Below are 26,515 nucleotides of genomic sequence, written 5' to 3'. Positions count from 1 at the left end.
CATGTGTCATGCAGGAATTATTTCTCACTGCAAAAGAATGTTCATTCCGAAAACAGCCAATTAGTCTTAACCTGATACTTATACTGATAAACAGTGATTTATAATGGTTGTGAGATAAAAGTTTATGTGACTAGTCTCTGTCTCTGAAATACTATTGTTGTAATTTACAAATGTTGATTTATCAACATGTTTAATTATGTTAAATTCAAAAGAATATTTCTGTCTGTGGTACCATTGGTATAAATGGCAAAAGTGCAACATGATGTTATTATATTGAGAAATTTATATCAACACTAAATCACAACATTTCTTTAGCACATCAAAACGAAACTGAAATGTTTATATACACAGCTTAAAACCCCCCAAAGTATTCAGTAATTAATCATCTAAGGCCATGAGTGGGCAGGACGTCCTATCCTGATTCAGAAATCACGCCAGATACCGCCAGCCAGTCTCAAAGCACTGAGATAAATTATCTGTAATTATACTCCCCCAGGTGTGCTGGAATAACTACCAGTTCCCTCACACAAACATCCTGTTACTTGTTCAGATCACTTGGAAATCATAGGTGAGCCTGGACTTTAAGCAGTAAGTAATGCATGCTATGATCTACTCTGGGTTTTGTATTTGTAACAATATTCCTCTGAGTATAGTAAGATATTTTCTGATTTATAAATGAGTAAAATGAATAAGCAGATAGTTATACCGCTAAACAGTTGGTACACTTTGCAATCATAGAACATAAGACATAGCGGAAAACAGTACTTTGGTGGAGTGTCAGACAGCACAATGAGTTATCTCTTCCTTAACTGTTAATCCTATAGCTACATATTTTAGAGCAATTGAATTAATAATAGTGTTTATTCACCTTTGTTGTTTTCTTTGTATATAACTAAGAACATTTTCAAAACAGCGTATATTTGACTTTTAAATTTAAAAATACTGGAAATACTACAGATCTGTTACTGAAATAAGTATGAGCATATTTAGTATTGGTTTAGTATTTGGTATTAGGTTGTTGTTTAGATGGGGTCTGTATGAAAATTAACATTCAAGCTAAGCGCAGAACATATTTATTTTAAAAAATACTACCATCTCATTCATTAAAAAATGATTTTAGCCATTATTTTATTTTAACAAGATGTTTGTTTTTTTAAATATTACAATCATCTTATATTCTCCTATATTTACAGCAGTGAGATATGGGGATGTTACTATACAGCCTTCTAGCACTTGTGGCTGGGGTAACAAGTGTGTTGGCATGCTCCTGCGGATATTCACATCCACAGGACACGTTCTGTAGTGTAGACTTTGGTATGAACATGTTCAGTATATTATTCTTACATCTTCACTTATATGCACTCTTTGAGAACAGTTCAACAAATGAAATTGGAATTGATCTTTGAAGCTATTTTAGGCACATTTTAATATACACTTTTATCATTAAAACTCAACTCACTGCATGTTTCAATACTTGTTTCAGAGAAAATACAATTTAATCAACACTATGGAAAGATTATCAAATTTCACAAAAAAAATATAGAATATACTATATATTACTTCAAACAATAAGATTTTGATGTCATAAGTTTCTTTCATCTTCAGAAGGACATTTAGAACTGATCATGTTTTGGCGGATCCTATGCTTTTGTAAAGTTAACAATAAACAGGTTTCATTTTTGCTATAGTGTTCCTAGGTTGGCTGCGGTCAAATGTGAAGGAAACAGAACCTAATGGCTCAATGACCAAGAAATATGAAGTCACCATCAGGAAAGTCTTTAAAGCCAGAGTAAGCATTTTCAGAACTTTCATTGGAGGGAAATATTAGGCTGCTGCTGAGTCTGAAGTTTTAACAGAGCTTTACAGTTCAATGTTTATAGCATGGTTGAAAATGTTTCTTAGAAATGTTCTCATCTAAAGAGGCCCAATATGTATTCCTTTCAGGGGACACAAAAATCCACATTTATAATGTAATACCCATAGCTCACCTGAACATCATTCTATAATATAGTTTCATTACATGTAACAGAAATGATAAACTTTTTTCCCCATTGCAGCCCAATGATTTTGGGTTCAACGAAAACATGACAGTTGGCATCTTATACACAGCATCTCATGACTCGCTGTGTGGAGTGGAATTTTTGGAAAAACGAGTCAAGTTCCTTTTTACAGGTTGGTTTATATAATTGATACTTTATCCCTCCATGATAATGAAGAGCACAACTGTATGGTAATGCTGAATGGTTAGCAAATCACAGGGTTATGGGTTTGATCCCCACTCAGAGCTTCATCAATTACTAGTAAAGGTTAACTTGTAATGGTTATCATGAAACGGAACTAATGTTTGCAAACAACCCGAATCTGCCATGTGAATTTCAAAATGAATGCATTAGCAAACAGCATAATGTTTTTATCAGCATATGTACATAGCAGAACTATACAGATGTATGTTGCTAGGAAAAATTCTGAATAACAAGCTCTTCAGAGTATATGTTACTATTTCCTTTAACTTCATTATATTTTACATAGATAAATAACTGATAGAAAAGTTTTCTAAGCAATTAGGATTAAAAAGATGTCAAGTGAAGAAGTTTGTTTTAAGTGAAGATTCTTGTACGTTTTCTTCATAAGAAAAAAATACCACATGAAATTGACTGTCAATCATTTTTATAGACAGTTGACTATTATTTTTATAGTCAGTTGACTGTTTTAAAGCCAGTTGACTGTTTTTAAAGTCAGATGGCTGTTTTTTATAGCTGGCTGACTTATTTTTTATAGCCAATTGACTGTTTTTAAAGCCAGTTGACTGATTTTTAAAGCCGGCTGACTGATTTTTAAAGCCAGCTGACTGATTTTTAAAGACAGTTGACTGTTTTCAAGCCAGCTGACTGATTTTTAAAGCCAGCTGACTGATTTTTAAAGACAGTTGACTGTTTTAAAGCCAGTTAACTGTTTTTATAGCATGTTGGCTGTTTTTAATGCCAGTTAACTGTTTTTAAAGCCAGTTAACTGTTTTTTATAGCCTGTTGACTGTTTTTATGGCAAGTTGACTGTTTTTAATGCCAGTTAACTGTTTTTAAAGCCAGCTGACTGTTTTTAAAGCCAGTTTACTGTTTATAAAACCAGCTGATTGATTTTTATAGCCAAATGACTGTATTTAAAGCCAATTGACTGTTTATAAAACTGGCTGATTGATTTTTATAGCCAATTGATTGTATTTAAAGCCAATTGACTGTTTTTTTATAGCCAGTTGACAGTTTACAAGCCAGTTGACTGTTTTTAAAGCTAATTGACTGGTTTAAAGCAAGCAGACTGATTTTTAAAGCCAGTTGACTGTTTTGAAGCCAGCTGACTGATTTTTAAAGCCAGCTGACCGGTTTTTGTAAGCCAGAAAACTGATTTTTAAACCAGTTGACTGTTTTAAAGCCAGTTGACTGTTTTTATACCCTGTTGACTGTTTTTATGGCTAGTTGACTGTTTTAATGCCAGTTGACTGTTTTAATGCCAGTTGACTGATTCTTATAGCCATTTGGTTGTAATTATAGCCAGTTGACTATTTTGAAGCAATTGACAGTTTTAAAAGCCAGTTGACTAATTTTTTTTGCCAGCTGACAGATTTTTCAAGCCCGTTTACTGCTTTTTAAAGCCATTTGATTGACTTTATAGCAAGTTGACAGATTTTTAAGCCAGTTGACTGTTTTAAAAGCCATTTGACTGACTTTATAGCAAGTTGACAGATTTTTAAGCCAGTTGACTGTTTTTAAAGCCATTTGACTGGTTCAGACTGGTTTGAAATTCATGCCATGATAAACTTTGACAAAAGTGTCCAAACTGCAGAATAGATACCAGCATTTCACTGCAAGCATTAAAGACTAAGTAACTAGAACAATATTGACAGACTTCAGCTTACTGCAGTATCACTTTCAAACCAAGCCTTTTGTTTTATGGCATAAATGATCATGTTTTCCCAAATCAATCTGACAAAATATTTCTCTGTTTTTGATATTGATTCAGGCACATTTCCCTGTGAGGAAAGAACAGAGTCAATAAACATTGACAAACAATACATGTATATTGTCTCTCTATCAGATTGTGTCTGAAGTTTTCAGGAGAAATACATTGTTTACATATTATAATCAAAGCGCTTAAAATTAAAGCATTGAAAGGCTTACGGCCTGCTATGTTTTGTGAGTATAGTCATGTAATTGTAAAAATTAACATACCGGTAAACATCTTAAGAAAGTATATGCATGCTCATGAGTATCAGTCACTTGAAATCCTCATTTAACATGTGGGCTACTAAAATAATTACAAAAGTATGGAGTAATACTCATTTGCATATGAAACCTTATCTTGAACTTTGGTTGTACAAACAATGCACTACCATGAATAAAACAAGAGGCCCAAAAGGGCCTATGCTCTACTGGCATGGCTTTTGTGGTCATATCAATCCAGAGCATGTGTATGTATGAAAAAGACAACAGACATATACTTTATGTTTTGTGTTTGGGTTACCTGAAAACGTAGCACGTTCAACATCTGAGCCCAGAAAGTATTGTAAGCAGATTAGTTGCATGAACTATTTTAATATGTGCCAAGTAAAAGTCATCTGACAAAAAAAAATGCTTTCAAAACTGTACTCATAGTAAAAATTTCTGTAGTTTTAAAAGTTAAAAAAAGTTGGTCAAAAGGTCAAAGTCAAGGGCATCCTAGGACAACATTGATCAATTTGAACAAACATTCACAATCAATTGTGCCGAGATGGATGCACGAACACAAAAAAGATTTTCAAACCTTTCCAGATTTATGTTTACCAAACCTGTGAACCCTGGGTGTGGCCAGTAATGACACCAGGTGCATAACTTAAACATTCACAACCAATTTTGTTAAGATGAATGTGCAAACTACAGAACTTAAAGCTAAAAAATGGCCTTTGGGCTTTCAACAAGAACAAGGCAGAGTAATTCACAAAATCAACTGCAGAAGCAAAATGCAAATTGTCTCTCAAAATCCTAGACTTGCAAATTGTCTCCCTTAACTCTAGACTTGAATTTACATGTACATGTAAACTTGGCTAAAAATAGAATTCGCTCATGCAGACCTGGCTAAAAATAGAAAGCATTTCTTTAAAACTTTCATGGCCCATAATCTAGGCATTTATGGACGGATCTGGCTGGTTTTCGAAAGGAACTGAGCTCTAATGGATATCTATATACTGTACAAGTTTCATCGAGATACAATCAAAACTGAAGACTGTATCGTGTTCACAAGCAATTGTTTACAGACGCACAAACGCACGACTGCACGACCGCATGGACGCACGGATGCACATACTACTTACACACATTACCATCGCATAAGCTCTTCTGGCCTTTGGCCAGTAGAGCTAAAAATCAGGCATTTATGAGGATAATCTATTCTATTCTTAAAACATGACTGAGTCAGGGTATGCCTGCTAGACCAAATGCATCCAACAAAATGCACTGGACATGTTAATTAAAGCTTAATTATGTTCTACAATTAAATGATCTTCGCACCAAATTTCTCTGGTTTGAATCACCCATGCACATACTATTTATTGGCGCCTCGCTCTGTTTGTAATGCCAGTTTTAAGCTGCATCAGGAAGGCCGAGCTATTAATGAAAATTTGTGTAGTAAGACATACATAATGTTTTTTTTAAAAAGTAATCAGCGCATGTTTCAAAACACAGCAAAAACTTTTAAAAGAAAGTTAATATTGTTTGGTAATTCCTAGTTATGCTGAAATATACAACAACAAGTTGATCAACATGTTTAACATTGTGTCCCCTTGGTGTGAGTTTATATAAAAAATATGACAGTATCATTTTTATTTATTTATAAATCAAAAAAACGTAACTACCGGGTATTCAGATGTCTGTTGTTATCTCTAACGTAATGTAACGCAGTAACCTCCCTTTGATCATTCGTATTAAAGCTTTCATATTTGCTTTTTCTTTATAGTTTTGCAAACATCAGCCAATGAAAGACAGAACTCAAAATAATTTTGTTTAATCAAAGAATTTTATTTATTGTTTATAGTGCATGATTCCATCAAGTATTAGTTGCAATTGTAAACCTGTGTAACTCGGATGATATGTTTCCGTGTGCAATAAACAAATAATTATATCATTTAAAACAGTTAAATAAATATGCAACGGATTGTTTTGAATTATGTAATATTGAAACATCTTCAAGACCAGAGACATTATTTATTTTTAGAGAAGCTTTAGCAGACAACATTTACAGCGTTCTGTTGTTACCAATATGGTTGACTACACGACATTAACTCCACTTTGAACATATAGTTTAAAGCTTTAACCCTTGCTTATACTTTATAGTTTACCTAACGCCAGACAATGGCAGACATAATGCAAAAAAACTTAAAAATAGTTAAAGCCAAGAATTGGTTCTAGCAAACACTGATTAATAATATAATTTCATTTTAACATCTTCCTATAACGATCAATATTTTTCCCCATTTTACCAAGTTATCCTGGTTAATTTCTGGGGAATAAACCTGTCCGAATCTGATTTAATACCCAGAATATTTTTTTAATTGATAGTATCTAGTTCTCTGGCCACAGCCAAAATGTAAATACAGATATATTCATGTATTTATTTTTATATAGCACACATTATTCTTGAAGCTTTTTGCAAATTCTACATTTTATACTGCATTTTTAATTTGTTGATTAAAAATTAAAATAATTGTGTTTTTTATATGATTATATTTGCGTAATTATGCCAAAACTCAGCTTACTCAAACACTATCAACAGCACAATATATTATGAATACTCATAACAGGGCTTCTTTTAGCAAGTTACTTGATATGCCGAATGCAGCTCTGTAGCTAAGGCAGATTTAGGCAACTCTGACAATATACATATAGTACCATTATGATTATTGTATTTTGCAAGGAGCTAAAAACTATGTGAAATATATAACAACCTAACACTTGAAAATACAATTATCTTCTCTTTAAAATATGGTTATAAGTATTCCATTTTGATCTGGGAGGTGGTATTTGACTCTCGCGGAATTTTTCAGATATGGATTTCAAAATCGAAATCTGCAAAAATCCATGTTGAATATGACATTTAGGATCAAAAGCCAGTACTAACAACCTTTTTATTAAATACATTACTGGTTAAATCACTTTTTACACCTGTTTTCATAGTAAATGTCATTTTAATGACCTCATTTTAACATCGCGCAAAGATACATGTTATGACGAGTTGTCAGCAGAGTGGAATTATACAAAGGCCATATTGCACTGGAGTGGAATACGGACTACCATATATTGCAATACGTATTGCGTGTGGATTCATGATAGGTATTTAATTATATAGGTGTACTCATTCCAGATTGTTTACAAACTATAAACAGCAATTTTGATTGTTTATCAGGAACTTAATAAGCTGACCTCTCGCGGAATCTGGACTATTTAAGACTGTGTTTAAACGTGCACAGGAAAAGCAGAAAAACTTCACTACTTTAATTTCTGTTTTAGGTCAAGACATACAGCAGTATTTTCTTGAAGGTAAAAACGGACTTCCCTTCTTTGGGATCTGTTCATGCAGGCCAAAACAGGAATAACAACTGTCAGGGTATTAATACAGTTTTCATATATTTCAGGCAGCTACGTGGATAGTCAATTGAACATCGACATCTGTACCACCATCGGGAGCTATGGTCAGGGCCCCATGCCTTGGGCCTGGGTGTCTAAGATGCAGAGAAAATACCTCAATAGAATCTATAGAGAAAATTGTGAATGTGTGGTAAGTAAAGTCTGAGTCTTGGAAATATTAGCGAAATCTCGAGTAGTAGATGTTGATAACTTTCGAAAGCCCTTTGGTATATTTATATTTGTCATACAAGAGACAATTGCAATTATCCTGTCATTCAAAGTATGGTAAACCAACAGTGCTTGTTGTTTTCCATTTAAAAATACCCTTACATAAAATCTTATCACAATGTTGATTCTTTAATATATAGTTCTGATCATACTTAAAAAACTACACCAGACAAACAGTTATAAATATATAAACAGTTATGGATATGTAAACAGTTACAAATATATAGACAGTTATGGATATGTAAACAGTTATGAATATATAAACAGTTATGGCATACATGTGATAACGTCCCGGACGTCCGGGATTGTCCCGGAAATCGTATCTCTGTCACGGAGTCACGGAGGGTGCATGTTTGTCCCGGAAAGTCATAAAAAAAAAAACGAAAAAAAAAATCTCGGAATCGGAATCGATTATCCTATTTTACCAATGTAAGTCAGCTATTTTGCCTGTCCGGGACACTGGTCGTAAAACACAGGACATGTTGACACTAATCCGTTAATTGGTACGTGTGTCGTCGAGGTCATCGTCAATCACCCGATAATTGATCTATCGGCCTATTGTTGTGCTTAACGAGTGGGGGAGGGTTCTTGTATACAAATTCATTGTTTTCATATGGATTTGTTTGGTCTTATGAGTGATAGCTTTAAATTGATGAATTGATATTTTTCACACATTTTACCGACAAACGAGCATGAAGGTAAGTTCAAAGAAAGTGACAAAATGAGTAAAAAAACAAAATTAAAACACGGAAAACATCCCATATTCCTTTCAAATTTCAAAGTCGATACATCGTTATACTTTAAACAACTTTAAACAACTTACACGTCCATAATGAATTTTAGTGTTTTGACATTTTTTTCCGAACTATCGTGTGTATTTTTACGCCGAAATAAAACTGACGATATGGGGTTTACAGGTGGTTATATAGAATGCTTTAATCACGTGACCATGGTAAGTCACGTGATCGCTTTATACAGCCGATTGTTGACATGTCTCTATCAAAATTATATGCATCTCCAAACGGAAAAAAGCTCATCGACTGGAAAATCTTTTTTATCGTCTGGAAAATATTGTGTGTCATAAATTGCAAACGTTTTAAATGTGATGAAAAAATAAATATTTTATAACGCATGTTCTCAAAAGCGCGGGAAAACAGGTGCCCGTATAGTTGTTTATTTCCTGTTTTGATGAAACCGAAAGTTGACTGCATATCCTCCTGGTTAGCACTTCATTTAAAGCCTGGTCGTTTTATTTTTTCAAGAAAATGCAGAAAAAAACAACATGTCAAGTAAAAAATACGTCTTGGCAGTCAAAACAGGTACATTTTCCCGACGTTAAAAACGACTAAAATAGTCCCAGATATGCTCTAGAATGCACCACAGACGTTCCCCATTTGAAAAAAAATTCCGGACCCCCCTAGTGTGCGTTGACATAACGACGAGTGTCCCGGAATCAACCCAAGAAATTATCACATGTATGGTTATGGATATGTAAACAGTTATGAATATATAAACAGTTATGGATATGTTAACAGTTATGAATATATAGACAGTTATGGATATGTAAACCGTTATGAATATATAAACAGTTATGGATATGTTAACAGTTATGAATATATAAACAGTTATGGATATGTAAACAGTTACAAATATATAGACAGTTATGGATATGTAAACAGTTACAAATATATAGACAGTTATGGATATGTAAACCGTTATGAATATATAAACAGTTATGGATATGTTAACAGTTATGAATATATAGACAGTTATGGATATGTAAACAGTTATGAATATATAAACAGTTATGGATATGTTAACAGTTATGAATATATAAACAGTTATGGATATGGAAACAGTTATGAATATATAAACAGTTATGGATATGTAAACAGTTATGAATATATACACAGTTATGAATATATAATATATAAACAGTTATGAATATATAAACAGTTATGGATATGTAAACAGTTATGAATATATACGTAGTTATAAATATATAATATATAAACAGTTATGAATATATAAGCAGCTATGAATGCATAAACAGTTGTGAATATGTAAACAGTAATGAATATATACACAGTCATGAATATGTAAACAGCTATGAATATATAAACAGTTATAGATATGTCAACAGTTATGAATATATAAACAGTTATGAATATATAAGCAGTTATGAATATATCAACAGTTTTGAATATATGAGCAGTTATGAATACATAAACATTTATGAATATATAAACAGTTATGAATATATAAACAGTTATGAATTTATAAACAGTTATGAATACATAAACAGTTATGATTATATATTTCAATACATAAACAGTTATGAATTTATAAACAGTTATGAATATATTAACAGTTATGAATATATTGCAGGTATTTGACACCAGCCCATATGCCTACAACAGTCCACATTCAAGCAACAGCACTTGCAAGTGGGATTCTAGAGGTGACCACAGTGAGTGCTATGAAAGGCAGACGGCATGCATCAAGGACAGGAAAAGTCATCTGGGAGACTGTAAATGGCACAACAACCCCAAAATGAAGGCTTGCAAACAAACAAAGTCATCAGGCTTTCTAGAGCCCTGAAGTGAAAGCTCGTTCAGAATGCTGGACTTGAACCCATTGCTAGTGATTGCATCAAACTGCAAAAATTCACATGTATTTCATACTTTCTTATGCTTTTGTGAAATTCAATCTGGTGAACATAATTTTTGTACACACATTTTGGTAATGGAGACCATACATGAACAAAAAGTGAAGCATAAGCTCTTTTTATTCAGCAGACTTTTATTCATTTGCAGTAGTTATTTTAACTTCATATGATGAACTGTTCAATGTATAATTTTGTATAAATTATGTTTTGAGATTATTGTTGTATTATCAATTCATGATCTCTTTTGCTGAAGTTTCATCAAACAAGATGCTCCTTGTACAGAACAAAAAACATCAAAATTTTATGGAAGGTAGAAGCTGTATAAGACATTCTGAAGGATCTAGAGAAATACCTTGTGTCATCAATTTTAATTTTACAATGAAATATGCTATACAACAATAATTTGCAGAGGCACCATCTCAATGTCTGATCATAAGAGATCGTTACAGAAAATAGCATTATTATCTTGGCTGCTAGATCCTGTTTACCTCATTAGAGACTTGATCCACCAGACACATTAGCATCATTAAAGAATAGATAGTCGCTGTACTGCAGTTCTCTCTTATCTTTACACAATGATTCCATGACCATCAGCAGCTCATACACAAAGGTCTTATTAAGCCTTACAAGCAAGGTGGAGGATGTAATTTGGTTTCATGCAAACATTAAGTGAGAAAAATGAATGCATCCAGTTTGTGGCAAAAAAACATATTCTTTGATCGGTATCTTAACTTTTTTTCTTTAAAGTTATGATACCAAATTAAGATGCCGATCAAAGAATATGTTTTTTCGCCACATTCTGGACGCATTCATTATTCAAAATTTAAAGAAAAAGTCCACTTACCAGGCAAAAGTTGGTTCCTGAATTGGTACTTTTCATTCTTAATCCGCCATTTTGTTTGCCATGAAACATTTTTCTCACTTAATGTTTGAATGAAACCAAATTACATCCTCCCCTTTGTACAAGGTGAGGCCATGATTTCCTGTGGTTGCACCACCAGTGAAGATAAGACTACATGGAAGAGAGTGTATATACTCAAAACAACAACAACCTAGACTAACCAGATATCAATAATTACAACATTACATTAAAAACAGCCATTTAGAATGTCACAGCGACAATCATTCTGACCAAGCTACATAACTATTATTTAGTAGCAATTACCCGGTACAGCCTTTTTTCTTATCTGAACATCAGTATCCGATGGCTTGAAGTTTTTGTATTAACCTCATGTAAATTACTTGTTTTCCTTGTCAGTTAAGTAAGAAACAAATGCATGGCAACATTCCAATGTTGTTAACATTTGTAATTGGGAATATGTAAGATTGAGTCAAAACCATGCAAAAAACAGATCCAAACCCAGTAGCAAATGACATAAACAGCATTGGAGAATGACAAATACATTGAACTTAGAAAGTCTATGATTGTGAACTCAAGTCTTCCCCTGCTATTTTCACCGCAGACAATTTACTGGATTACCAAATTGCTCCTTCCAAGTATGGCAAAAAATGATGTGTGTCCTTAACTTAAACCCCAGAGAACAGCAGGGAGTAATTGGACCTAAAACATTGTCACAATTTTTTATTGCAATTATGTGCTGTAATTTTCGAAACTTAAATTTCTTGTCACTTTCAGTTAGTTTTGGATAACCAGTATAATGGTTGATGGAATGAAACAGATATATTTAGTATCCATGGCAATGGAAAGGATTTTTTTAATGTAGTTATATTATGAGATAAAATGTCATAGTATGAGACTTTCAATGCTGCATTTGGCATTGGCACAGCTTAGTTAGCATCGCCAAGAGCTTAATCTGATACACATTGTAAATTATACATAGCTTCGTTAGACAGAAACTCCCCAGCTTCAGTTTAATTCATTAGATGGACAAAAACTAAATCATAAATTTGATTGTTTCATGGCAACACAGAAACTGTCAACACTGGTTCCTGTTCAGGGTGTATGAAAGGCTCTGTGATGTGTCAGTTCTGATCAGACAATCTACTACAGTTGGAACAGCCAAATCTATATCGCAAGGCAAAAACTAAATCATTTGAACAGGGTTTTCTCTTGTATTGATTCAGTCTAAATGGCATCAAAATAAACTAATTTCCTCCTCAAGATAAAGCAAGCAGTATGGAGGCAAGCGTATGAGAAATGATCACTTTTACAGAAAGTGTCTTATCTAGCAAAGCCACTTTCTTTCAACACTAACGAGAGAATTTCCTCAGAACTACTGTATTTCATTTCCATTTATTTCCATGACTTTATTAAATTGGCAAGACTTTTATTCATCTGACAATAAAGACAGCTTTATGGTTACAACATTTAGAAGAGCCTGCATGAAGAACCAAATGCACACACTAATATTTGTCAGGTGCATTTTGATTTGCTACATCTTTGCAAAGTCTCCTACAATATACAAGCCATTCAATCTGCCTAAATCTGAAGGGAAAAACATTAACAGAAATAGCAGTATTACATGTCACATTGATGTGTGAATCTATACATCTGAATGCCAGATTCAGTTGAATTTCCTGTGACAAAATACAGGCCATGGTAGAATTTGCAATGTGATGGTGCCCTGTATGTTCCTGACAAAAGTCTGCAATGCCATGGTGCCCTGTATGTTCCTGACAAAAGTATGAAGTGCCATGGTGCCCTGTATGTTCCTGACTGGAGTGTGCAATGCCATGGTGCCCTGTATGTTCCTGACTGGAGTGTGCAATGTCATGGTGCCCTGTATGTTCCTGACTGGAGTGTGCAATGCCATGGTGCCCTGTATGTTCCTGACTGGAGTGTGCAATGCCATGGTGCCCTGATGTTCCTGATGGGAGTGTGCAATGTCATGGTGCCCTGATGTTCCTGACTGGAGTGTGCAATGCCATGGTGCCCTGATGTTCCTGATGGGAGTGTGCAATGCCATGGTGCCCTGTATGTTCCTGACTGGAGTGTGCAATGCCATGGTGCCCTGATGTTCCTGATGGGAGTGTGCAATGTCATGGTGCCCTGTATGTTCCTGACTGGAGTGTGCAATGCCATGGTGCCCTGTATGTTCCCGACAGGAGTGTGCAATGCCATGGTGCCCTGTATGTTCCTGACTGGAGTGTGCAATGCCATGGTGCCCTATATGTTCCTGACTGGAGTGTGCAATGCCATGGTGCCCTGTATGCTCCTGACTGGAGTGTGTAATGCCATGGTGCCCTGTATGCTCCTGACTGGAGTGTGTAATGCCATGGTACCCTGTATGTTCCTGACTGGAGTGTGCAATGTCATGGTGCCCTGTATGTTCCTGACTGGAGTGTGCAATGCCATGGTGCTCTGATGTTCCTGACTGGAGTGGGAAATGCCATGGTGCCCTGATGTTCCTGACTGGAGTGTGCAATGTCATGGTGCGCTGTATGTTCCTGACTGGAGTATGCAATGCCATGGTGCCCTGTATGTTCCTGACTGGAGTGTGCAATGCCATGGTGACCTGTATGTTCCTGATGGGAGTGTGCAATGCCATGGTGCCCTGTATGTTCCTGACTGGAGTGTGCAATGCCATGGTGCCCTGTATGTTCCTGACTGGAGCGTCCAATGTCATGGTGCCCTGTATGTTCCTGACTGGAGTGTGCAATGCCATGGTGCCCTGTATGTTCCTGACTGGAGTGTGCAAGGCCATGGTGCCCTGTATGTTCCTGATGGGAGTGTGCAATGCCATGGTGCCCTGTATGTTCCTGACTGGAGCGTCCAATGTCATGGTGCCCTGTATGTTCCTGACTGGAGCGTCCAATGTCATGGTGCCCTGTATGTTCCTGACAGGAGTGTGCAATGCCATGGTGCCTTGTATGTTCCTGATGGGAGTGTGCAATGCCATGGTGCCCTGATGTTCCTGACTGGAGTGTGCAATGCCATGGCGCCCTGTATGTTCCTGACAGGAGTGTGCAATGCCATGGCGCCCTGTATGTTCCTGACAGGAGTGTGCAATGCCATGGTGCCCTGTATGTTCCTGATGGGAGTGTGCAATGCCATGGTGCCCTGTATGTTCCTGACTGGAGCGTCCAATGTCATGGTGCCCTGTATGTTCCTGACTGGAGTGTGCAATGCCATGGTGTCCTGTATGTTCCTGACTGGCGTGTGCAATGCCATGGTGCCCTGTATGTTCCTGATGGGAGTGTGCAATGCCATGGTGCCCTGATGTTCCTGATGGGAGTGTGCAATGCCATGGTGCCCTGTATGTTCCTGACTGGCGTGTGCAATGTCATGGTGCCCTGTATGTTCCTGATGGGAGTGTGCAATGTCATGGTGCCCTGTATGTTCCTGATGGGAGTGTGCAATGCCATGGTGCCCTGATGTTCCTGACTGGAGTGTGCAATGTCATGGTGCCCTGATGTTCCTGACTGGAGTGTGCAATGCCATGGTGCCCTGTATGTTCCTGATGGGAGTGTGCAATGCCATGGTGCCCTGATGTTCCTGACTGGAGTGTGCAATGTCATGGTGCCCTGTATGTTCCTGATGGGAGAGTGCAATGCCATGGTGCCCTGATGTTCCTGACTGGCGTGTGCAATGTCATGGTGCCCTGATGTTCCTGACTGGAGTGTGCAATGCCATGGTGCCCTGTATGTTCCTGATGGGAGTGTGCAATGCCATGGTGCCCTGATGTTCCTGACTGGAGTGTGCAATGTCATGGTGCCCTGTATGTTCCTGATGGGAGTGTGCAATGCCATGGTGCCCTGATGTTCCTGACTGGCGTGTGCAATGTCATGGTGCCCTGATGTTCCTGACTGGAGTGTGCAATGCCATGGTGCCCTGTATGTTCCTGATGGGAGTGTGCAATGCCATGGTGCCCTGATGTTCCTGGCTGGAGTGTGCAATGCCATGGTGCCCTGTATGTTCCTGACTGGAGTGTGCAATGCCATGGCGCCCTGTATGTTCCTGACTGGAGTGTGCAATGCCATGGTGCCCTGTATGTTCCTGACTGGAGTGTGCAATGCCATGGTGCCCTGATGTTCCTGACTGGAGTGTGCAATGCCATGGTGCCCTGTATGTTCCTGATGGGAGTGTGCAATGTCATGGTGCCCTGTATGTTCCTGACTGGAGTGTGCAATGCCATGGCGCCCTGTATGTTCCTGACTGGAGTGTGCAATGCCATGGTGCCCAGTATGTTCCTGACAGGAGTGTGCAATGCCATGGTGCCCTGTATGTTCCTGACAGGAGTGTGCAATGCCATGGTGCCCAGTATGTTCCTGACAGGAGTGTGCAATGCCATGGTGCCCTGTATGTTCCTGACTGGAGTGTGCAATGTCATGTGCCCTGTATGTTCCTGACTGGAGTGTGCAATGCCATGGGGCCCTGTATGTTCCAGACAGGAGTGTGCAATGTCATGGTGCCCTGTATGTTCCTGACTGGAGTGTGCAATGCCATGGTGCCCTGTATGTTCCTGACTGGAGTGTGCAATGCCATGGTGCCCTGTATGTTCCTGACTGGAGTGTGCAATGCCATGGTGCCCTGATGTTCCTGGCTGGAGTGTGCAATGCCATGGTGCCCTGTATGTTCCTGACTGGAGTGTGCAATGCCATGGTGTCCTGTATGTTCCTGACAGGAGTGTGCAATGCCATGGTGCCCTGTATGTTCCTGACTGGAGTGTGCAATGCCATGGTGCCCTGTATGCTCCTGACTGGAGTGTGTAATGCCATGGTACCCTGTATGTTCCTGACTGGAGTGTGCAATGCCATGGTGCCCTGTATGTTCCTGACTGGAGTGTGCAATGCCATGGTGCTCTGTATGTTCCTGACTGGAGTGTGCAATGTCATGGTGCCCTGTATGTTCCTGATGGGAGTGTGTCTCAATGCCACTTAGCAATAACTGATCAGCAACATGCAAGCTCTATGCAAACATACTACAATTCTCTGTTAGTTGTTTTAGGGTTACCTAAAGCACATAAACACTTCCCTGGGATTGAGATGTCTATCTTTAGCCATAAAACGACCATCTTAATCTTAAATTGCCATGGCGATTAAATGCTACGATTGAGCAAATGTGGGAGTGGTGTGAATCTCCCAGATTTCATGTCCACCCACGCACTCAAGTCTGACAATAAGATGGAGAGGAGATGCAATAATATTCAATGACCTGTTACAAAGAAAGGCAATAAAGCTGGATGATAAAACTGGCAGGAGGAAAAAAGTGCACATAAAACCAAAACTCAAGATTCCCACGATTCCTCCAATTCTGAGCATATGAGAATGCTTGAGCTTTGCTTTAAAAGTGCATAGATTCATTTACCGTATAGACAGAATAAATCAGTTCTTTCCTCAGGCCTAAGCCGTCAATGACAAATAGCAAGACCACTGTTAAAGGCTATTTATATATTGTTCCCCCATACACAGGCAGCCTCATAGATCATAATTTAAGAATCAAATGTTTTAGTATTTTGATTCATCAAGGTATTCTGTTCAGTGTATCATCTTTGTCAGACACAGAGAACATGCAATTCTTACATATTAATTCAAAATTTGTCCTAGATGGCTTAAAAGACAATTAACAAGATGCTGGTTGTCATTTAAACATTTATTGAGCAATATAGGTATTTGTCAAAACATAATAGAACAAGGTTGTATAGTCCAGTGTATTGCTTTGGCCTGAGCTATGACAAACATCCTCGGAAAAGTGACCAGCTGGAGTAAGGCATCATTATTTGCATCATATTAATTTAATGTAGTACCAATTTGGCTATTTGAATAGTCACAGTCACTTTTTTCATTGAAGTTTACAGCAATAAAACTTCAATTTACCATTCACAAGTTACACTGTTCACTTGATGTAAGATCAGAGGCATTCCAAAGATGTTGTCTCGATCGAAATTTGAAAAAAATCTGCTTTCATCTAAGGATGTGCAACAGGAGAGTAAAGGCTATCTTGTATGAGCTGAAGACAGCCACAGAAATGAACTACAATAATCAAATTGAAGACAGGACATTTCCATACATGCCGTATTTCTGAGAGGCTTCCCAGGGGATTTTAGTCTGAATTCCAGGGGATTTTGATAATACAGAGGATTTTTACGCGGCGAAAATTTGCGCAATATCTGCGTTTATAATTAGGAATCAATACAGAAATACACTCAAATTACAATAACTTTTGGACTTAGTCATCATGGTCCTTCATGGAATTTCACACTCATAATATTATTGATGCTTTCCACTGTCAACCTTAAGCAAGTTTTGAAAAACAAAAACAAAAAAACAACATTTTTTTTTAATTCCAAAGGATATGGATCCCCCTGTGGGGGACCAGGGGATGGGTTGAAATACCGGGGGATTTTTCCCCCACCGGGGGATATGGCATGTATGCATTTCTGAATGGCAAGTCTGTGTTTGGATAGTAATGCAATGTTCCTATTTCCCAGCAGGCCACATAAACTGGAAGTTCTTATTTCAACCATACATACTTTTGAAAAGCCATTCCATCAAGTTAAGCATGAAACTCCCCCCAGGAAGGCAAAATAAAGCATTTCTAAACTGGGAAGTTCCTGTTCAATTTTCAACCATTTAACATTAAAAAGTTTTCTTAAGGAGGGATGGTCCAAAATATGCTGGGTTGCATGTTTAGAGAGAATAGCCTTAAGCATAATCAACCTTTTTTTATAACTTTGATTTTAACTTTAGCCATTAGGTTGCATGACAGCTATCATCTACCTATTGTTTAAATGTCATATCAATTCCCGAAAACTATTAAGGCCAGATTTCATAAAACCTCGTAGGAATTATTGACACTTAATTGCTTGCACTCTAACAAATTCATCATAAAAGGAGAACTCAATGCAATATTATATTGCCATGGTAGTCATAAGAAAATCATTATATGGCACCAACGAGGCTTAGAGCATACCCTTCCGATCAGGAGTAGGACCTAAAGTCACCAAATAACTCAAATGTGAACTTGGTTCAATAACAGCATGAAATCGAAATCTATTAGACACTTGAAAAGTCAAACATGTATAGAGTTCAACCACCAAAACTGGTAATGATATCAATTAAGGGAATTGAAAATACATTTTGCATTTCAAAATTTTTACCTGATAAAGCAATATAAATGCCATTATTCCTATACACTTATTTTTATTCTTTTTAATAACCATAGGAACTAAAAATCACTTACAACAACAATTAAGACAACAACAAAAGTAAATAATGCAAAAGAGAAAACAAGAGTGCTGCAAAGCGCATGACTTCACTCCTCTGTTATTCAGGGGCTTCACTCACCAACCACTGAAACCAGAGTTATGAGCCTTGCACTACATTTGCATCATGTCTCAGGTAACATGTGTAACAAACTTCATTTGAATATCTTGAATGTTTTTTGAGTTATGGCAACGAAGACACCCGTTGCCTATGAGTACAACATGAAATAGAGACAAGCTGAAACAATAATGGACATACAACAGTGTGCTCAAACTTCAACAAACTTTATAAAATATTGAAAATGAATCAAACCGTTCTGCTGGTGTAACACAAAATGTTAACCAGAAAAATAGAACAGAACAGAACAGGTGTTTTTTTATTCATGTTAAATACATTATGACAGATAAATACATTTAAACAAATCAAACTACTAGGGAATATATCCCAAAACTGAACATGTTTCTTTACAATCGAAAATGTTTAACAGAGGAAGAAATTGAATGTACAGTATTCTGATTAAAGGTTTGGCAATGAGTAGTTAAAAGCTTTTATTAATTACATGTATCAAAGAAATTCTTTGGGGATTCTAGTCAGGGGATTTTGGTATTAATCCAAGGGATTTTTTAAGCATCTAAAAGATGCATCAACATCACAAACATGGCATATTTCTGGAAGGTTTCTCAGGGCATAATAATCAGAAAACATTTTCACCACAATTAGGGGGATATTGTCATTAATTGCTCTGGCACGGTAATTGTTTTGCTTGTTCTAATTTCAAAAGCATTTTATTTTAACAAGCATTCCTTTTTCACTGAAAAGCACCGTATTCCTGCCTGGAACAGGATGTTAGATAGAAATTCTGGGGGATTTCCCTCCCCTTCCCACCACCAGAGGATATTGCATGAATGAAGCCAGCAACTGATCTAGTGTAATTATCCTATTTAATGTGCCTTTTTGAGAACCCTGCAATCTAAATAAGAACCATTTCTTCACATCCGGCAAGTTCTTTAAAATCTCCTTAATTTGATGATCAGTCATGTGTAGCGTTAAAAATATGAAATACTGACTACTCTTGTCACAATTACCCATCTCCTAGACCACATTCGACAGCCCACTAATGACCAATCAGGAATGAGTATTCTCTGCATTGTAACATTATACACCCCCTGGTGTGTAAATCAATAATCTTCTGAACAATTATGGCTTCAATATAGCAATACATAACTTTTGGCAAGAATGAAGAATGTTTGTTTTGCTTATGGGAGAAAATGTTGTATGGAAAAACGATAAAACTTTATTTAACAATCGAGGAGAAAATTGTCCTAAACATTTGAGTTTGAACATTTTGCTTCTTTAAATACAAAAACTGACTGAAATTCATTCCATATTTACTAAGATCAATGGGACATAAAACAAAAAACAACTATAACTACACATAAGATGACTGATAACCATGTGCCCTTTATCACCTCTCAATGTACATGATGGGTATAGTTTACTGTTTGTATATGACATTAGCAATCCAAGCGGGTGTTCTCTTATGGCCCAGATGGGATGCTTTTTATTAACGACACAAAATTGCATTTTTTTTTTGCAGTTTAGAGTAAAGGTAAGCCTTGTTTTGTTTATGATGCAGGAATGGAAAACGGACCCACATAAAGACCCCTGGCGAGTCTTTTAGAGCATGCACATTCAATTGGACATTTAAAGTAATTGAGAAATTTAAACATGCATAGTTGTAAATACTTTTGACTGAAAGTGTGGGATTTATGAGACATATTATGTGTTGCTAGTTTGATGTGCCCAGATTTCCTGTGGAATGGAAAAAGGAGAGAACATGGATATACCACAAGGACACTATGGCATTGTTAAACAAATTGCGTAATGCAGCATTATCATGATAAAAGCATGCAAATTTTATAAAGTCTTAATAATAAAAAATAACAATATTTAGTTAACAGCTGAGGTCTGTGAAAAAGAAGTAACAACAAGAGCAGTCACAGTATGTGACGAATGCCCCCGAATGTGAAATTGACCTACGAACAAGGTCAGTACATGAAAAGTTGATCTTGCCTTTACGTGTCGAATACATATGGCAAGTTATTTTAAATTGCATCTGAACATAAAAAAGTACCACCCATACTTGACAACCTACACTGTTATGTCCTTATATTCAGAATTCCCTTGTGAATAAACACTAAGTGTATCTTTCACCTTAGAGGTAGGGACATGGGTCTTGCACACGACACGTCGTCTTCGTATGTGGAACACATGCAGCAAGTGATTTTAAAATCTGTCCATACAAGGGAAAGTAACAGCCCTAACACGACAACCTATACTCTATGTCCTTATATGCAGCACTCCATTGTGAATAAACACTAAGTGTGACCTTGACCTTTGAGATAGGGACATGGGTCTTGCATGCGACATGTCGTCTTGGTATGTGGAACACATGTGGCAAGTTATTTTAAAATCTGTCCATACAAGAGAAAGTTACAGCCCGGAAACGACAACCTATACTCTATGTCCTTATATGCAGCACTCCATTGTGAATAAACACTAAGTGTGACCTTGACCTTTCAGGCAGGGACACGGGTCTTGCACGCGACACGTCGTCTTGGTATGTAGAACACATGTGGCAAGTTATTTTAAAATCTGTCCATACAAGAGAAAGTTACAACCAGGACACGACAAGCTATACTCTATGTCCTTATATGCAGCACTCCATTGTGAATAAACACTAAGTGTGACCTTGACCTTTGAGGTAGGGACACGGGTCTTGCACGCGACACGTCGTCTTGTTATGTGGAACACATGTGGCAAGTTATTTTAAAATCTGTCCATACAAGGGAAAGTTACAGCCCGGACACGACAACCTATACACTATGTCCTTATATGCAGCACTCCATTGTGAATAAACACTATGTGTGACCTTGACCTTTGAGGCAGATACACGGGTCTTGCACGCGACACGTCGTCTTGGTATGTGGAACACATGTGGCAAGTTATTTTAAAATCTGTCCATACAAGAGAAAGTTACAGCCTGGACACGACAACCTATACTCTTATGTCCTTATATGCAGCACTCCATTGTGAATAAACACTAAGTGTGACCTTGACCTTTAAGGTAGGAACACGGGTCTTGCACGCGACACGTCGTCTTGGTATGTGGTACACATGTGAGTTATTTTACAATCTGTCCATACAAGAGAAAGTTACAGCCCGGAAACGACAACCTATACTCTATGTCCTTATATGCAGCACTCCATTGTGAATAAACACTAAGTGTGACCTTGACCTTTGAGGTAGGGACACGAGTCTTACACGCCACACGTCGTCTTGGTATGTGGAACACATGTGGCAAGTTATTTTAAAATCTGTCCATACAAGGGAAAGTTACAGAGCAGGCCCACCGGCCGGCCGGACGGACGGTGCGATTTTAATATGCCCACCTTCGGGGGCATAAAAAAACACATCAATGAAGAGCACTAATTGAAAACTTTCAGATGACAGTCTGTGTTATAAAATAATTGCCATTTCATTTTACAGCACCAATTATATTACTGTAGGGATTGTGGGCGCTGCACATTGTTCAAAATGCCATTAGTTTGACATTTGCAAAAGTGCATTTTCAAATAAGGACACTTTTTATAATCCTATAATTCATCAATTCTTTTCCCGGACTTCAGGTTATGAGTTTTGTGTCAGATACTGAAGACTGATCAAGTACTGGGAACTGGGAAGTACTAGAGTACTCATTGCCATCCCTAGTTGCAAACCAAAGAAAAGTGAAATGGATGTATTCAAGTACTCATTGCCATCCTTGGTTACAAACCAAGATGTGACTCAGATATACTCAAGTACTCATTGCCATTCTTGGTTACAAACCAAGAAAATGTGACTCGGATGTACTCATTGCCATCCTTGGTTACAAACCAAGAAAATGTGACTTGGATGTACTCAAGTACTCATTGCCATCCTTGGTTATAAACCAAGAAAATGTGACTCGGATGTACTCAAGTATTCATTGCCATCCTTGGTTACAAACCAAGAAAATGTGACTCGGATGTACTCAAGTACTCATTGCCATCCTTGGATACAAACCAAGGAAATGTGACTTTGATGTACTTGAGTACTAATTTCCATCCCTAGTTACAAACCAAGGAAATGTGACTCAAATGTACTTGAGTACTCATTGCCATCCCTAGTTACAAACCAAAGAAATGTGACTCGGATGTACTCAAGCACTCATTGCCAACCCTAGTTACAAACCAAAGAAATGTGCTAGCAGAATTAAGCGACTACACCATTGAAGGTCATACATATCTTGAAAGACACGACATACTGAATCTTTGAGCTTAATTCTGTCAAGAACATCTAGAAGATACAAAACAGTATAATTGTAGTTGTTTATTTTACGATATTCAATGTTCTGATTATAAAATTCTTAAAAAAACATTGAACAACATAAATTAATGTCCATTTAAGCAAGTAGACAAAGATATGCATGCCCATACAGGAGGGTGCTACCAGGGACCACATCACATCTAAGAAGTAAGAAATCACGTGACACTCACCCAGAAGGTACTCACCATTTCTCGATGGTTCGGGTAGTACGCCTGGTGAATGAGGGGGAAGTTCTCCCTGCCCACACGGTTCTGGATCTCTATCAACTGAGCAAACTGCAAATACAAATAGCAGAAATCAAACATACGATCGGTCAAAGGAGGAAACATGGTCTTTTTTTCATCCAATTCTTTTTGTTTGTACATGTATTATATGTCAGCATACCTGTCATAATATCATTTTATCAACCTGTCAAAAAAATATGGTCTCATTTCATCATGGTTACCCAGGTAATTGGAAAATCGTAAATTCCCTTTGGCTCTTCAACTCCTATAACAATTTAAACCTTATTCAATTTATTGTATACATAAAAACTTCCTCAATGCATGTATCATACATATACATATATTTATGTCTCTTTTACAAGTACTTTTTTTTTCATGATCCCCTATAAATATCTTCATATTAAACGCACAATTTGTATTTTCTTCTACGGAGGTATACTATTTTGTTAAAATATTTTGTTTCCCTAAAAAAATAATTTGAGAATATTTTTTTATTTTACTTGTTTAACAAATTAGCTGACAGAACTGCACATCAGCAACATCAATTTCCAGGAACAAACTTCATGCCAATTCTTTCTCATGCTAGCAAAACTAATTAAGAATGATCAGATTCTGTGACACTATATAATTTTGTGAGAAATACATCATTGTCAAGTGAAGCCCCCATAGAGCAGATCTGAAAAACAAATACATTTAAAAGCCAGAGGCAGAACCAGGATTTGGAGTTACTTGGGGGGTCAACCTTTTGACATTTGTCCCTAACTCGGAATTGGAATTTAAATGGTTTAAAATGTTGGTAGAGGGGTTTGGGGGTTACAAGTCCCCCAGGAATATTTTGATCAAAATGGTGCATTTTAAGCGTATTTTATTCCTCTTTTTTATCCTATATTGACATTTAATTGCTATTAATTAGGAATGGCAACGAGTAGTAAAATTAATACTCAAGTACTCGGACGATCGTTCGATCGAGTACTCGGGTACTCGATTACTCGGAAAAATTGAATATGTGTTCGCAAAGACAAGATTGTGTATACATGTAATACATTAATGACGTATATTGTGCGTTGGTCGTATTATTGGTCATTTTCTACCTTTAAAATAAACTTTCATTATGTATTTTAACAAAAAATGATATAAAAAGAAAACAAATGCTGCTTAAGGCTTTTAATTTGTCTTATTCGTTTCATTTTATACGAGTATGCACTGCAGAAATGAACAACAATCAGAATTACAATGAACGAAAATTAATAGCATACATAAAACTAGCACACGAAATTCAATACGAAGTTCAGTTGTTCAGTTGTTTACTCTACAATTTTTTTTTTTAAAATGATAGTTTTTTGTACTATGTAATTGTTGTTTACCTCATTAATATTCATAATTCGTGATTCAAAATATCAACCAATCAATTGTGATAATCAGTGCAAAAATAGTTAAAATACGCCCATTAAGAAATCAATTCTCGTAACGGTCGAAACTCTTTCATCCCTACTATTAATCATTGCAGCTATGTGAACACAAGTATGAAGAAACAAAATGTCAACGATCAGAATCGGCCAAGAGAATAATGATGAATCTTTGGTTTCTGTAGGAGATATTTTAATTTACCTCGTTTGTTACTTTTATTTCATTACTTTTATTTCAATTTCTTTTGTACAATAGCGTACAATTTGTTTGCATTCATATAAAATTGTTTTTCGCTATGTCTGAGAGTATTGAACGTGAGCAGGTCCATTTAACATGCTAACTGGTTGTTCAATAAGCATAGTGGTTAAAGTGAACTTGCTTCTCACGAAGAGATGTCCAAGATTTTATTCCAGGCATGGGCATATGTGAGTATTGTTAATGGTCATCAAAGTGACCAGTTTGTTTCGTCCGGGTACTTCACTTTCCACCAAAACATGAGAACAGTTTCTTGTGTTACATTGTGCCAAAGCAATAATTTTATCCACAATTATTGTAAAATAAATGAGTTAACACTTAATAAAGAAGTTATGCAAGTCAAGAGATGAAACCCATGCTTACCACCCAAGGTTTATCAAGGAAGTTATAGCAGGCTTGTAAAGAGTTGATACTGGGGATTCCCCCATACTGTAGACCAATCAGTATGTTCCGCCAGTCCTCCCCTGCGTCCCGAACATGCTGCCGGATAAGAAGAAAGTCCGGCTTAAACGATCTGCAAAATAGTGCACACAATATATATAGGTGTATTTCAAAACAGGAATTGATAAAATATTATAGATGTAAACAAGACATGTTTGTCAAACATTATGCGCAATGTTGTCATAATTATTTGGACAATTGTATGAAATGACAGCTTATTTGTCATTGACATTGGATGCCTTTGAGGCAAGGTTATGACCATTCTGATTAAAAGTGTGAGGATAGAAGATACAGTTTTAAAAAATGTTCAGACTGATATTTGCAGATAAAAATGCATCCTTTTAGCAGCAGGGAATCATTAAATATGACATAAATTTTTATGATGAATATGAGTTATGACCTTGACCTTTGATTTTATGACCTCGAAAATCCATACAGCTCAGCAACTGGTCATCCCAATCCAAATGTCAAGTTTGAGGGCCATGGGTGCAGGTATTGTTGAGTTATCACACAGACAAGCTTTATGCATTCAAGGTCACTGTGACCTTTACTTTTGACCCAATGACCCCTAAAATCAAAAGGGTTCATCTACCGGTCAGAATCAACCCCCAAGTCAAGTTTGAGGACCATGGGTGCAGACATTGTCAACTTATCATTCAAACAACCTTTTGACCTGATAACTCCTAAAATCAAAAGGGGTCATCGACTGGTTAGGTTGAACTTCCATGTCAAGTTTGATGACCATAGGTTTAGGAATTGTTGAGTTTGCATTCAAGGTCACTGTGACCTTGACCTTTGACTTGATGACCCCAAAAATCTATAGGGGACTGGCCCAACCACCAAATCAAGTTTGAAGGTAATGCGTGCAGGCATTGTCAAGTTATCACTTGGACAACCTTTTATCATTCAAGGTCACTGTGACCTTTACCTTTGACCCAATGACCCCTAAAATCAAAAGGGTTCATCTACCGGTCAGAATCAACCCCCAAGTCAAGTTTGAGGACCATGGGTGCAGACTTTGTCAACTTATCATTCAAACAACCTTTTGACCTGATAACTCCTAAAATCAA

General features: G+C 36.9%; 2 protein-coding genes across 4 annotated transcripts in view; one reads left to right on the top strand and one right to left on the bottom strand.

The window, feature by feature from the left end:
• LOC128216955 (synapsin-like) overlaps positions 1–26,515 on the bottom strand; it is a 73,754-nt gene that overhangs the window by 24,945 nt on the left and 22,294 nt on the right. Inside the window, exons 6-7 of the mRNA XM_052923717.1 lie at positions 25,368–25,518; positions 23,289–23,393 (exon numbers count right to left, since the gene is read on the bottom strand). Coding sequence (XP_052779677.1) covers positions 23,289–23,393; positions 25,368–25,518 — 256 coding nt within the window. The remainder of the gene's footprint in view (positions 1–23,288; positions 23,394–25,367; positions 25,519–26,515) is intronic.
• On the top strand, positions 429–10,758 carry LOC128216957 (metalloproteinase inhibitor 3-like). 3 transcript variants are annotated; one of them, XM_052923722.1, is made up of 6 exons: positions 429–568; positions 1,194–1,314; positions 1,689–1,789; positions 2,058–2,172; positions 7,658–7,800; positions 10,266–10,758. In XM_052923722.1, exons 2-6 carry the CDS (start codon positions 1,203–1,205, stop codon positions 10,476–10,478), a joined length of 684 nt encoding a protein of 227 aa, XP_052779682.1. In that variant the 5' UTR covers positions 429–568; positions 1,194–1,202; the 3' UTR covers positions 10,479–10,758. The 3 variants fall into 3 exon arrangements, with proteins under 3 accessions (XP_052779682.1, XP_052779681.1, XP_052779680.1); XM_052923721.1 differs by having other exon boundaries at positions 436–588; XM_052923720.1 differs by lacking the exon at positions 429–568 and adding an exon at positions 811–974.

Source organism: Mya arenaria, chromosome 14 (assembly GCF_026914265.1).
Source record: "Mya arenaria isolate MELC-2E11 chromosome 14, ASM2691426v1".
Lineage (NCBI taxonomy): Eukaryota > Metazoa > Mollusca > Bivalvia > Myida > Myidae > Mya > Mya arenaria.
This window is presented reverse-complemented; position numbering and strand designations above follow the sequence as displayed.

What these genes read in the sequence shown, in the direction of transcription:
- LOC128216957 (XM_052923722.1), top strand. Translation starts at nt 1,203, where the DNA reads ATGGGGATGTTACTATACAGCCTTCTAGCACTTGTGGCTGGGGTAACA. An exon ending in GGAAAGTCTTTAAAGCCAGA is followed by an intron (nt 1,790 to 2,057) that starts GTAAGCATTTTC and finishes TCCCCATTGCAG; the next exon opens with CCCAATGATTTTGGGTTCAA. An exon ending in GAGAAAATTGTGAATGTGTG is followed by an intron (nt 7,801 to 10,265) that starts GTAAGTAAAGTC and finishes AATATATTGCAG; the next exon opens with GTATTTGACACCAGCCCATA.